The 14812-nt window shown below is 44.2% G+C and overlaps 1 protein-coding gene across 1 annotated transcript in view; it reads right to left on the bottom strand.

The window, feature by feature from the left end:
• ZNF512 (zinc finger protein 512) overlaps window positions 1–14812 on the bottom strand; it is a 57732-nt gene that overhangs the window by 28223 nt on the left and 14697 nt on the right. The window contains exons 4-5 of the mRNA XM_026659089.2: window positions 5833–6029; window positions 2950–3039 (exon numbers count right to left, since the gene is read on the bottom strand). Of these exons, the coding sequence (XP_026514874.1) occupies window positions 2950–3039; window positions 5833–5878 (136 nt within the window). The 5' untranslated portion in view covers window positions 5879–6029. The remainder of the gene's footprint in view (window positions 1–2949; window positions 3040–5832; window positions 6030–14812) is intronic.

The following is a 14812-nucleotide window of genomic DNA, read 5'->3' on the forward strand; positions in this document are numbered from 1 at the left end:
GGTCCCTTCCAGTCCTAGAATCTATGAATCTATGAATCTATGAATATTGGCTGTATACTTGCTTGATTTTTAAGTAAGCTTTGTAAGGCATTCGGTCAGCTTCTTTAGAAAGGAATTCACAAAGTTAAGTGCCCAGTTAAGAAGCACTTAAGGAACAATGCTCCAATCCACATAAGAAGTCTTCCTGGAGACATTCAAGATACCATGTGAGCAATGGCTTCTGCCTGTAAAAATTGTGACTGCATGGACGTGACTTGCCCAGGTGACTCCAGAACTCCATCTTGGAGCTGGACTTTGCATAGGAGAGAGGAGGGAGTCTCCACCCACAAAAGAAAGTCTATTTAAGCCTGTGGGAGACCCCTCCATTTGGTCTTCAGCTGGCTAAAGAGAGAGCCTCTCCACCCCAAGGATATCTGAAAGAAACTGGAACAAAGGACAATAACCACAGGGGGTGAGAGTGATTGCTGGACCCAGACTAGAAGGAGACTAGTCTGTAAAAGGAAGCTTACTGGTGAGGTTTTTATCTGTACTCAGTTGTATTACTGTATTAGACTTAGATTTGTGTGTTTTATTTTATTTTACTTGGTAATTCACTTTGTTCTGTCTATTACTACTTGAAATCACTTAAATCCTACTTTCTGTATTTAATAAAATCACTTTTTACTTATTAATTAACCCACAGTACGTATTAATACCTGGGGGGAGAGGGGGGACAAACAGCTGTGCATCTCTCTCTATCAGTGTTACAGAGGGCGAACAATTTATGAGTTTACCCTGTATAAGCTTTATACAGGGTAAAACGGATTTATTTGGGTTTAGACCCCACCGGGAGTTGGGCATCTGAGTGTTAAAAGACAAGAACACTTCTGGTAGCTGCTTTCAGTCAAGCCTACAGCTGTTAGGGGGACGTGGTTCAGACCTGGGTCTGGGTTTGCAGCAGGCTAGCGAGTCTGGCTCAAACCAGGCAGGGCACTGAAGTCCTAAGCTGACAGGGCAGGAAAGCAGGGGCAGAAGTAGTCTTGGCACATCAGGTGGCAACTCCCAAGGGGGTTCTGTGATTCAACCCGTCACACATACCACTAATGTCAGACTGACAGGTCTATAGTTGCCCAGATAACTCCCCCCCCACCTTTCTTAAATATACATACTATATTTGCTATTTTCCAGTCATTTCCCCCAATTTGATAGATCAGAGGTTCTCAAATTGGGGGTTGGGACCCCTGAGGGGGTCACGAGGTTATTACATGGCAGGGTCGCAAGCTGTCAGCCTCTACCCCAAACTCTGCTTTGCCTCCAGCATTTATAATGGTGTGAAATATATAAAAAAGTGTTTTTAATTTATAAGGGGGGGGGGTCACACTCAGAGGCTTGCTATGTGAAAGGGGTCACCAGTACAAAATTGCTACTGGACTTGCAATTTCATGTGCCAATATTTTAATTCTATTTGCTCGATTCAGGGATGTGACTAAGACATTTCTTGTACTTAAAATTCAGTTACTGTTTTAGAGAGACTACTTTCCTGAATACGGTGCTGTACATTAAGACTGAAAAGAGCACTGCATTTCATTGTAAACACAGCTCTAGCTGAGAGCATAATAAAAGCTCTGCCTTTGCTACAGCACAGCCGAGCCAATACCATAAAAAACTACTTATTGAAATAGCTTATCAGTGAGCACATGATAGAAAAAGTTACAAACTATAGCCTACCTCTAGTCCTGAGTAACAAATAATGTATTTGACGCCTTTTGGCTATTTGTGAAATTCTTGCATTTGTTCATTACAATTATTTGCAGATTTTCCAGCAAACAATTCTTGCTTTGCTGATCTTTTGCAAATTATAAATTGGAAGCGGGGGATTAAATTACTTTGTAAGTCGTGTGGAGTATTATTATATTCAAGGCTGTAGAAATGCCTACAATGAAGATTACCTACGTTTTCCACTAGAACTGCCTAATTTCAGTTACAGTCCCCCCCGATTTGGAATAGCTCTAGCCTGTGATTTGGAGTAGCAAGTAGGGTCCAAGAGGTGCCTTTTGCTTTTCCCGGGAAAATTCACCCACATTTGGCCAAGTTACAAAACATGGTGGAAAATCACCATTTTTAAAACATGGAAAATCAATGAGTTCTAATAGGCCTATAAAAATGGTGAATGCTTTTAATTGTCTGAAATTTCCATCTGCACTGTTCAGGCTCCTAGGCCCTGCTGCAATTCCTGCATTAGATCAACACAATTGGCACAGAGCTAGAGTAACAGACAGGACAGAGACAATACGGATTCCTCCACATCTTCTTGTTGCTTTCCCCCACCAAAATACCCATTGGCCTAAGGGAACTTACAGTGGGTTGAGAGCCTTGAGACCATGAGTTCTAGCTTCACCTTTTCCACTGACTAGTATTACTAATTCCATGAGCAAGGTCTCAGACCCCTACTTCAGGAAGCTGGCAAGACTCTGGGTGCTCAACTCAAGACACACAGGACCTCGCTTATCAAAGGAGCTATGCATCCACAGGGTCTCCTTGACCTAACGCTGTGAGTTGAAGCACTTCAGAAAGTCAAGCTCTATGTATCAAGTTGGGCAGCCAGAAAACAAGGAGCCTGCTATTAGTGCCCACTTCAGAAAATCTGGTCTGAGCGACTTGCCTGACACCATTCAGGGAGGCTGTGGTAAAGCCAGAGATAGAACCCAGGTCCCAGTCCAAAACCTTAACCTCCCATTCAGTGGGGCTTGGTTAAAACTTCAAGGGTGAGTGAGATTTAGAGCCGCTCCAGCCCCATTGGGGATTAGAAGATGGGCAGCAGCAGCAGAGGGCTTGCGTAGGGCACAATCCCAACAGAAAGGTAGCCAAGAGCACGTGCAGGACCGTGGCTCCAGCAGCACATGGTAACAACCTAGGAAGCTGAGAGCACACACAGGTCTGTGGTTAGGAACTACAAGTTATTCATATTACCAGGAACTTTCTGCTTCTTTCTGGAAAATTCTTCATAATCTTCATCATCCTCTCGCTCAGATTTCCTCTTTCCTCTGGAAGGTGATTCTCCTGTGAGGTGTCAGAGAATGAAGACAAGTCAGTCCTGCTGAGGCTCGGGGAGTGTAACATCACACCTAGCTGATCTCCATCCGCCGCTTCAGTTTCCCCTTATCTCCAGTGATGCTCTCTCGGTCTTCAACATGGTTTGGTTGCTGAGGTGACTTAGCCCTGTGGCCAAGTCCCAAAAAGTCCACACCCCTTCTGGCATATCAAAGTCCAAACCAACACAAACCCAAATAGTCTTCTGCCCTGCTATTAAGCTGGGCACAGCCTTTCCTTCCCAAGGGTCTATCTTCCCTTCCAACCCTGCCCTTCTCCTGGGCTGAGCTCTAGCCCCACCTGGGCTCTGTTCAGTCTCTCTATCCTCCCCTCGTTTTCAGGGGTCATTACAGCTCCTTGCTGGGTGGCAGCATGGGGAAACTCGTTCACCTCTTCAATGCATTCCCACTCCTGGGAACACAAACAACTAGGCTTTCTGCCCCCTGGAGTGTCAAATGGCCTGTCCCTCCAACCCACTGCCCTCTTCCTAATCTTTCATCCCTCCCAGATCCCCCCCAACACACTCTTTTATACAGCACTGACTCCCAGGGCTGTTCTCTCTGCAGTCCCTCTATGACTGAATCACCAGCTCCCCTTATTTCTCCACCATGCCTAGTTTAGTCATATGACTTCGCTCATTTCCTCCACCTGGGGAGGCAAACTAAAAGTATGGCACAGGTGCAACTGAGCCTCAACCCTCTTAAAGGGCCAGCTTACCCTTTAAGACAGGAAGCAACCACTTGTGTGCAAGTGGGAGGTAAGGAGTACAGCTGACATGAGAGCCAGAAAGAATAGTCAGAGATCTGAAGGGTATCACCACCAACTGCTCACAGCCACGTAAGCAGTAACACAGAACAGCCACATGCACCTCGGGGACTTATGAGGAACAAGGCTGAAGACCTGGGCCCTGTCTACCCTAAGAAATAACAAGTGGGTCACCCTGTCCAACCCTCAGCTGGAGCTGAAACTGATTTGGTGGTTAGTACAGACCAGAAACAGAAAGTTGTTAGGTTTTGGATGAACTCCTTCTGTAATGGATACTCAAGATGCTTTGTCCCTGGGTTTCATAGTTGCCGAACTGCATACAATCCTAGTCAAAGGGAAGCCAAAGGAAGACTCAACAAGTGAAAAAGGGGTGAGTTAAGTGGCGAACACTGAACCAGTGATTGTTTTGTCAGGAAGGTAGAATTTTTTGCAGGATCTTGAAAGGACTGGAAGTGCCGCACTGCTCCCCAGTTCTACGCAGAAAGAGAGAAGCCACACACCCCCCACTGCCAGAACCAAGAGGATGGAGAATGCACTGGAAAGTTTGAGAGAAGGAGTATAAAACACCTTCCGGAAGAGTTTGCTCCTCTGCAATATGCATGGAAATGGGGGCCAAATCAGGAGAAAAGATGCAGGGAGGAGCCCCTTATTTGGGATCCTGAGGCCCATGTCCAGAACAAGGAACTGGCAACCAGCATTTAAAACTGACCCTCAGCTGCTGCTCCCAAAATTTCCAGTCAGATCCCCATTAGTCATGAAACTGCTGCAGAGTCTGCTACAGAGTTAGTATTGGCTCATGTAAATCACCTGCCCACTACAGCCATTCTCAGGGGGAAGCTCCTCATCCATAACAGAAGAGATTCCAGGAAGGCTCATCTGACCACCCATTACTGCCTAGTTTGCATTCTGCTTGCTGTAAGGCACTGAGACACCATGAACACAGACAGGGCTCCCCCACTTAGCGCACTGGGGGAAGAAACCCACACATAGGACACACAAATGCTGATGCGCCACACACATGGGATCTTTCCTCTCAAAAATCAGGGTTGCCAACTCTTATTGTTTTAGCATGACTCTTGTGATATTTTGTGTTTGTCTTTAAGTCCCAGCTCCTGGAGTGATCCAATTACATGAAAATCTCTACTTTCATGTTAAAAATACCCAACAAGGTTCTACTCTCATGGTTGCACCCAAGTGGACTGTAAGAACTCAAAAACCAAAAGGAAAATCCAAAGAAACAAACTTTTTTTAAAATATGATTTTTAAGCCAAATTTCATGATATTTGAATGCCTGGGGCTAGCAATACTGTGATTTCCCCCCTGCTGTGTACTGGTGTCTCAAAGACAGGTTTTCAACTGACATAGGACCAATCCCTACACATGCAGAACCTTCTCAGCCAAGTTCATGCCTCCTTTCACACTGCACCAGTTTTCATCCAGTATAGACACCTGAATATCAGAGGTCTTCCCCATCATTAACTAACAGGTTTCACCTCATGGGATATGACATGCAAGATGCATTAGTACATTAATACAAAAGGTCCTAGCCCATTCTAAATCAGAAAATAATAGATGTTAGAAATGGAAAGGACAACTTCGTGCCCATTTCTAACCCCCAGGACCACTGCTGGCTTGCTCTCTTTTGTATATGTTCTAGTGTTATTTCTATTTTCTAGCCTAGTTTTAAAATTCCTATGCAAAGCATTCTCCCGAAACACTGGCAGAGCTCTCACCCACAGATAAAGCAGACCTGTAGTCATAGTTTCATTGATCTTAAAGGCCAGATCATTTAGCCTGACCTTCTGCACAAAACTGACCATAGAATTTTACCAGTAAGTTCTGCAGTGGAGACAGTTATTCTTCCTTAACCTAGAAAAGACACTATTGAGACTATAACTTGTGGATGAACTGTAGCATATCTTTCAGAAAGACATTCAATCTTGATTAAAAGAATCAGTGAGAAGACAGCTTTGCCCAGTACTAAGGACTCTAAAGTACCTTTCTTCTCTGAGGATTTATTAATATTGGTTTTTATTCCCCTCATTTCCAGCCAGTCAGTGGGTCTGCGAATAGCCCGCTTGCCCCCAGATTCTGAGCTCCCGCTCACTCGACCCTTGGAAGAAGTAGAAGAAGAATCACTGAAGCACTCATTGTTATTGTCCGACCCTAGGAGACTAGTTTCAAACTCCTCGGACCTAGAAAAAGAAAATCCTAGATATAAAACAAACATCAAGATGGGTACATGCACACATGCCGATGCAATTAGTCTGACAGCAGAGCATGCTGCTTTCATCTTCACAACCAGTCTTCGAGCCCACCCCACAGTTCACTAAACCTAATTTCTTTTTTATTAATAGTAATGTAGTGTCTAGGAGCCCAGTCATGGACCCAGACCCCAGTGTGCTACCCACTGTACAAACACAGAAGAAGAAGGCAGTCTCTGCCCCAAAAAGCTCACAATCTAAGTATAAGACAGGAGATAACAGATGGATACAGACAGACAGGGGAATACAAGGAAATAGAGGCAAGACAGAATACAGTCTGCAGGACAGACATCCTGAATGTTGTATACAGTGTTGTTGGTGCTGTGATCAGTCCCAGGATATGAGACAGTTAAAGTGGGTGAGTAATATCTTTTAGTAGACCAATTTCTGTTGGTGAGACAGACAAACTTTCGAGCTACACAGAGCTCTTCTTCGGGTCTGGGAAAGGTACTAAGTTACTCCTGGGGGGATTCTGCTCCACTGTGCAATGCAGAATTTGCTCAGAAATTAATGTTGTGCACGCAGAATTTCATTTTTCTCCCCTCAGAAATGGGCTGCAGAGCTGCTGGCTGCCCCTAGGAGCCGCTGGACCCAGCAGAACCCAGCTCACAAATACAGTAACTCCTCACTTAAAGTCGTCCCAGTTAACGTTGTTTCGTTGTTAAGTTGCTGATCAATTAGGGAACATACTCGTTTAAAGTTGTGCAATACTCCCTTCTAACGTTGTTTGGCAGCCGCCTGCTTTGTCCACCCCTTGCAAGAAGAGCAGCCCGGCGGAGCTAGCTGGTGGGTAGTTGGAACCAAGGTGGACCGACATCTCTCCCCCGCCCCCCACATCAGCTCCCCGCTCCCCTAAGTTCCCTGTCCAGCAGCTGCCCAGCAGGCTAGCAATTGCAGCTGTCCCTCCCCCCACTGCCATGTGCTGCTCCTGCCCTCTGCCTTGGAGCTGCTCCCTGAGACTCCTGCTTGCTGTGTGTGTGTGGGGGGGGGAGTGGGGGGCTAATGTCAGGGTGTGCTCCTCCCCCCTGCACCCCACTTACCCCATCTTCCATAGAGCAGGGGGGACACATGACAGAGGGAGCTTCCAGGCAGCAGCAGTCTGATCTCAGCTTGCTGATCTAATTAACAAGGCAATGTACTTCTGACCCCACTCTTCATACTTAAAGGGGAAATGCGCATCTCTCTCTCACTCTCACACACACACACACACACACACACACACACACTCTGTCTCCCCTCCCTCCTTTCCTGCTGCCTTGTACAGTAGAGTGTGAGAGTTAACCCTTGAGGGCTCAGCCAATTGCTAGTTCATTTAGCAGTAAGGCATTCCCTGGAAATACCCCACCCTGACTCCTCCACTTCAACCAAGCTTCACAATCATCATCTCTGCATACCAGTATTAAATTGTTTGTTTAAAACTGTGTGTGTGTGTGTGTGTGTATATATATATATAGAGAGAGAGAGAGAGAGAGAGAGAGAGAGACTGTTGTCTCGTGAAAAAAATTTCCCTGGAACCTAACCCCCTCATTTACATTAATTCTTATGGGGAAATTGGATTAGCTTAACATTGTTAAAGTTGCCTTTTTCAGGAACATAACTACAACGTTAAGTGAGGAGTTATTGTAGACGACACTGTCGGGGGGGGGGGGGGGGGGGGGAGGGAGCTAGAGGGTTCTCAGCAGCTACAGTTCTCAACATGCCCTGAAGGAAGGAAGCATCCTGCAGGAAACTCCATACAAGCCCAGGACTCAGCATCTGGCTGTTTCTTCCTCTGGATCCCTGAGCTCTTGAGGGAGGAGGGGGTGGCTGGTGGTGGGGAGGGAGTCCGCAGCTGGGCTCTGGAGAAGAGGGGATGCAGGAGTCTGGACTGGAGGGTGCCCCACAGCTGGGTTCTGTGGGGGAGGGGGCAGAGAAACAGAAACTGGGTTGTTGTAGGGGTCTCTTTAACTCTACTCCTGGAGGAATATATATATATATATGTGTGTGTGTCTGGATTGTTACAGACATACTTACTGACAGTTATTTTGACAAATAAAATATGCAGAATTTTGCAAAATTTTAAAATATAGTGCACAGAATTTTTAATTTTTTGGTGCAGAATGCCCCCAGGAGTATAAGAGTGTCACAGCTAAATACAGTAACTCCCCACTTAACGTCCTCTCGCTTAATGTTGTTTCCATCTTACGTCCCTGCTCAATTACAGAATATGCTCCATTTAAAGTTGTGCAATGCTTTGCTATAATGTCGTTTGGCCGCCTGCTTTGTCCACAACTGGCAGCCCCCCTACGCCCCCCCCCCACAGTGCCTCCCGCCAGCAGACCCCACGGATCAGCACCTTCCCCCACATCCCCCTGCCCGCGGCAATCAGCTGGCTTGCGTTCAGGAGGAAGGAGCGAGGACTTGGTGCGCAGGCTCCCCCTCCCTGCCTCCCAAACGCCGCAAGCCAGCTGATTGCTGTGGGCAGGAGGCAGGGGAGGGAGGGGGAGCCTGCGCGCTGAGTCCTCGCTCCTCCCCCCGAACATCGCAAGCCAGCTGATTGCCACGGGCAGGGGAGGAGCGAGGACGTGGGGTGCAGAGTAAAGGGGGTTGGGGGGGAGAAGAGGTGGGTTAAGGGTGGGGGCTTGGGGGAAAGGGTGGCGTGGGCGGGCGAGGGTTGAGCCCCCAGCCCCTGGTGCTTGCAGAGTAGGGGAAGCTGCCGCTGCACAGTGTATTTCTCCTAGCCTACAGCACCTTCAGCCTCCTTGCCTGCCTCATTGTCTCCAGTGCCAGTGGGCTGTGCCTGTGTGGCGTAAGGCAGGGGCACCTCCCAACTATAGTACTGTACTGCATGGCAAAAAAAAAATTTCCCTGGAACCTAACCCCTCTCCCCCCCATTTACATTCATTCTTATGGGGAAACTGGATTCGCTTAACATCGTTTCACTTAAATCATTTTTCAGGAACATAACTACAACGTTAAGTGAGGAGTTACTGTATAAGATTGAACAGATAGTTTAGTATAAGTAGTTAGCACATATTCTAAAGGACCATTAAAGGTGAAGTGGCCTGTTAATTCATAACTTTGCTAGCCAAAATGTTTGTGTACACTAGCACTTTTGTCGGTAAAACTTATATCATTTAGAGGTGTGAAAAAACCTACACCCCTGACCGACAAGTTACATAGACAGAAGCGCCGATGTGGACAGCACTATGTCGGTGGGAGACGCTCTTCTGCCGACATAGCTACCGCTGCTCATTGGGGATGGTTTAATTATGTTGACGGGAGAGCTCTCTCACATTGACATAGAGGGGCTACATGAGAGATCTTACAGCGGCATCTGCATTGGTACAGCTGTGCTGCTGTAAGGTCTTTAGTGTAGACCTAGCTTAAAAATCATGGTCTTAATAAAGCACTGGATTTATGGCTTATTTTGTCCTACGACTACAGGGGTGTTAACAGACCACTTCACCTTGAATGGTGCCTTGGAATATGTGCTACCTTATATTTAGCTGCGACACTCTGAGTATCTTTCCCAGACCTGAGGAAGAGCTCCGTGTAGCTTGAAAGCTTGTCTCTCTCACCAACAGAAGTTGGTCCAATAAAAGATATTACCTCCCCCACCCTGTCTCTCACACATCTAAAAGGAAGTTATTGTTCTACATACACTTGACAGACATTAAGGAGAGCTACGCAAGTGCATTTGAAGGAGGGGGAGGGGGTCAGCCGAGCCCTTAAACACCCTGAGCAGGAGTGGATCCACCTAATTCATTACAGCTTCAAAATCTTCAGAACAGAATGTTAAAAATCGTCAGAAGAGTAAACACTTTTCATCCTTGGCAGGAGCCAGGGTCATGGGCCTGAGTAGGCATCTGACAGAGGTCTGTTGGTTAGTGCCTTGGTAAAGGTCGCTTGGAGCTTTCATCAGCACTGCCGTTTGCAGTTTCTGAGTGGTCAATAGCTCCCTGGTGGTGAGGAGCGGAGCTGCGCTGGCTAGGCAAGAAGATTTGGTATAAAAAAGGTCATGTACTAGGTCAGGGGTAGGCAACCTATGGCACACGTGCCGAAGCACGCGAGCTGATTTTCAGTGGCACTCACACTGCCCAGGTCCTGGCCACCGCTCCGGCGGCCTTTGCATTTTAATTTAATTTTATTTTAAATGAAGTTTCTTAAAAATGTTTAATACCTTATTTACTTTACATACAACAATAGTTTAGTTATATATTATAGACTTATAGAACGAGACCTTCTAAAAATGTTAAAATGTATTACTGGCACGTGAAACCTTAAATTAGAGTGAATAAATGAAGACTCGGCCCACCACTTCTGAAAGGTTGAACCCAAGAGCCACAAATAGATGCAGCTAACAGTGGAGTTCCGGAGGGCGTAACTGGGGACTCTGTGTTTGGAGGTAGTGGGACTTTGTGAGTGGTGTGTTTGGTCTGTCTGTGGGTTGGTTGTTTGACTGTTTATTTGCTCTTTGTGTACAGGCTGCATAGCTGGGCAGTGGGCCCTTGAGTAAGTAGATGAGACAGGCTTGTTTGCTGGTGGCTTGGTAAAGGCCACACAGCTCTAATCCTTGGAGCTTTGATCAACTCTGCTGTTAGCAGTCTCTGAGTGGTTAATTGCTCCTTGGTGGAGAGAGGCGGAGCTAAGCTGAGCTAAGCAAGGAGATTTGGACTATAAAAAGAGTCACTTGTCAGGTGAACTTGAGAGGCATAAACAGAGACAGCTAACAGCGAGTTTCAAAGGGCATTTGGAAAGGAAACGTGAGAAGCTTTCCTTCCAGTGTCAGCTCTACGTGTGATTTCAAGATAGCCAGCAATGAACAGTGGTGGTGAATGCAATGGATGTGCCATGTTTTCTTTCATACCTGAACCCAGAAGGGACTTCCTGTGAATCAAGTGCAAGCTGGTGGCTGTGTTGAAGGAGAAGATTCTTGGACTGGAGGAGCAAGTAGAAATGCTACTGAGAATCAGAGAAGCTGAGGACATCCCAGGTAGTTAGGCTCAGGAAGTATCAGCATCCCTGATTCAAGAAAGAAAAGACCTTACCACGGAGGAGCTGGAGAGAGAGGAAGTCAGAAAGGAGGCCTTGGAGCACATAAGCACTGGAGGCAAGAGGTCAAAGTGACAGTCTACATGACTGGAGATAGAGAACAGGACTAGAAGGAATTCCACAGCTAAAAGTTTCCAATTGATACCACATCCAAAACATGGAAACTGTGGACAACACCTCTCATGATCCAGTTGGTCCAAGGGAATGGAGAGATGTATGGGACACACCTGTGGACAGCAGCTCAGCCCCACCTATAAGAAAAATCACAGAGTCCTCCAACCGTCCAAGGAAGATTCAATACGCAGAAGAACCCAAACATTCTGCAAGGAACAGGCAGACAGTAGGACTGTCACTCTAAGATTAGACAGGCTTTTTAAGTCAACAGGAAAGGATCCATTGGTGTTGCTTCATATCTGCAGTAATGACACTGTTTCACGGGATATCTTGCAGATGATAGATGACATCAAGGAACTCAGAAGCTTGCTGAAGAATGAGCAAGAGATCTTCTCTGAGATCCTTCCTGTCCTACGAACAAAAGAAGACCACAGGCAGAAGATTCTGGAAGTGAACCGCTGGCTAGGTAGGTGGTGGAAGGTTTTGGTTTTGTGGAACGTTGGTCTACCTTCTACGTGGCGAGCGGCTGAATAGTTTGGAAGGAAGACAGGCTGGCTGGAATAGTCAGGAGGACATTAAACTAATAACAAAAGGAGCAGGGGAGTGGAGGGGGTAAAAAGAGGGAGGATATGAGCACTCAGCACACAACTGAAATGTTGAGAACAAAATTAATTAAGGAACCAAAGGACATGAAGAGAAGAAATTAGGGCTGTCACACGATTAAAAAAAATCAACCGTGATTAATCACACTGTTCAACAATAGAATACCATTTATTTTAAATATTTTTACGTTTACTACATTTGCAAATATATTAATTTCAGTTACAACACAAAATACAAAGTGCACAGTGCTAACTTTATATTTATTTTTTATTACAAATATTTGCACTGTAAACAAAAATTTTTTATTTTTCAATTCATCTCATACAAGTACTGTAGTTTAATCTCTATTATGAAAGCTGAATTTACAAATGTTGAATTATGTAAAAAAAAAAAAGCTGCATTCAAAAACAAAACAGTGTAAATCTTTAGAGCCTACAAGTCCACTCAGTCCCACTTCTTGGTCAGCCAATCACTCAGACAAATAAGGTTGGTTACAATTTGCAGGAGATAATGCTGCCTGCTTCTTGTTTACAATGTCACCTAAAAGTGAGACCAGGTATTTGCATGGCACTGTTGTAGCTGGCATTGCAAGATATTTACGTGCCAGATGTGCTAAAGATTCATATATCCCTTCATGCTTTAACCACCATTCCAGAGGACATGCGTCCATGCTGATGATGGGTTCTGCTTCATAACAATCCAAAGCAGAGCGGACCGATGCATGTTCATTTTCATCATTTGAGTCAGATGCCACCAGCAGAAGGTCGATTTTCTTTTTTGGTGGTTCGGGTTCTGTAGTTTCCGCATCGGAGTGTCACTCTTTTAAGACTTCTGAAAGCATGCTCCACACTTCGTCCCTCTCAGATTTTGGATGGCACTTCAGATTCTTAAACCTCAAGTCGAGTGCTGCAGCTATTTTTAGAAATCTCACATCGGTACTTTTTTTGCATTTTGTCAAATCTGCTGTGAAATGTTCTTAAAATGAACATATGCTGGGTCATCATCCGAGACTGCTATAACATGAAATATATGCAGAATGCGGGTAAAACAGAAGATGACACACAATTCTCCCCCCAAGAAGTACAGTCAAAATTTAATTGATGCATTATTTTTTTAACGAGCATCATCAGCATGGAAGCATGTCCTCTGGAATGGTGGCCGAAGCATGAAGGGGCATACGAATGTTTAGCATAACTGGCATGTAAATACCTTGCAATGCCAGCTACGAAAGTGCCATGCAAACACCTGGTCTCACTTTTAGGTGACATTGTAAATAAGAAGCAGGCAACAGTATCTCCCGTCAATGTAAACAAACTTGTTTGTCTTAGCAATTAGCAGAATAAGAAGTAGGACTGAGTGGACTTGTAGGCTCTAAAGTTTTACACAGTTTTGTTTTTGAGTGCAGTTATGTAACCAAAAAATAAATAAATCTGCATTTGTAAGTTACATTTTTACGATAAAAAGATTGCACTTCAGTACTTGTATGAGGTGAATTGAAAAATACTATATCTGTTGTTTATCATTTTTACAGTGCATATTTGTAATAACAAATATAAAGTGAGCACCGTGCACTTTGTATGCTGTGTTGTAATTGAAATCAATATTGAAAATGTAGAAAAACATCCAAAAATATTTAATAAATTTCAATTGATATTCTATTGTTATAAGTGCGATTAATTTTTTTTAATCGCGATTAATTTTTTTTTAGTTAATCGCGTGAGTTAACTGCGATTAATTGACAGATTATTGAATTGCCTATACACCAATGCTAGGAGCCTGGGTAACAAACAAGAGGAATAGGAATTTCTCATTCATGAACATACATTTTATCTGGTTGGTATTCATGAAACATGGTGGGATGATTCCCATGATTGGAATGTTAAAAATCAAAGGTTACAACCTATTTAGGAAAATCGAGTGGGCAAAAGTGGAGGGGGAGTGGCACTATGTCCAAAATGGCATTACCTCTTTCCTATCACTGATAACCAGGAAGAAAATTATCTTGAATATTTACGAATCAATGTCCTAACAGATAGAGCACAAGATGGGGGTATCGATCTGTGTCTGCTACAGACCACCAAATCACGCTAGTGAACAGGATGAGTGGCTCCTATAAGGTGTAGGAAAAAACAGCTGTGTGATCCTGGAATACTTCAGTATGAGTAACGTATGCTGGAGGTCTCATGATGCCAGTATTAAAACATCCTTGGTATATTACAGGTAAATTTCCTAACTCAGAAAGCATTACATCCAACATGAAAGCAGTCTATACGAGACCTCATCTTGACAGATAAAGAGGAACTGATCACAGAACTAAAAATTAACAGTAACTTCAGTACAAGTTATCATGACTTGATCACATTTATATTCTGTTTGCACACTAAAGTCGAGGCCAATGATATACATATATATACTTGGGGCTTTAAAAGGACCAGCTTCACAAAGCTGAAAACAATTATGAGCCAAATCAACTGGGAGGAAGAATTTACTAAAAAAATGTGACTGATCATTTGGAATTGTTTAAGAACACTTTATTAGATGCTCAAAAAGCCACAACTGAGGAAGAAGGCTGGATTGGTTAAAAAACTAATTTGGTTTAGAAGGGAAGTAAAGGCAGCTATATATAATATATATATATAAACAAATGGAAGAAAGGGGAATGAATATAAATAGCAATGAATATAAATCAGAAACTAGGAATTGTAGAAAATTGATAAGGGAAGCAAAGGGACACAAGGAGAACTCTATGGCCAGCAGAATTAAGAACAAGAAGGATTTTTTAAAGTATATTGCAGAAAAAAGAATTCTAACAAGGCATTACTAGTTGGAAATGATAGAATCATCAAATATAATGCAGAAAAGGAAGAAGTATTCGGTAAATGTTTCTGCTCTCTATTTGGGTAAAAAAACAAAAACACACCAGATATATTATATAACACTTTCTATTCCGTTAGTATCTCAGG

Source organism: Terrapene carolina, unplaced genomic scaffold (genome assembly GCF_002925995.2).
Source record: "Terrapene carolina triunguis isolate 2854851 unplaced genomic scaffold, T_m_triunguis-2.0 Scaffold569, whole genome shotgun sequence".
In the NCBI taxonomy this organism is placed as follows: Eukaryota; Metazoa; Chordata; order Testudines; family Emydidae; genus Terrapene; species Terrapene triunguis.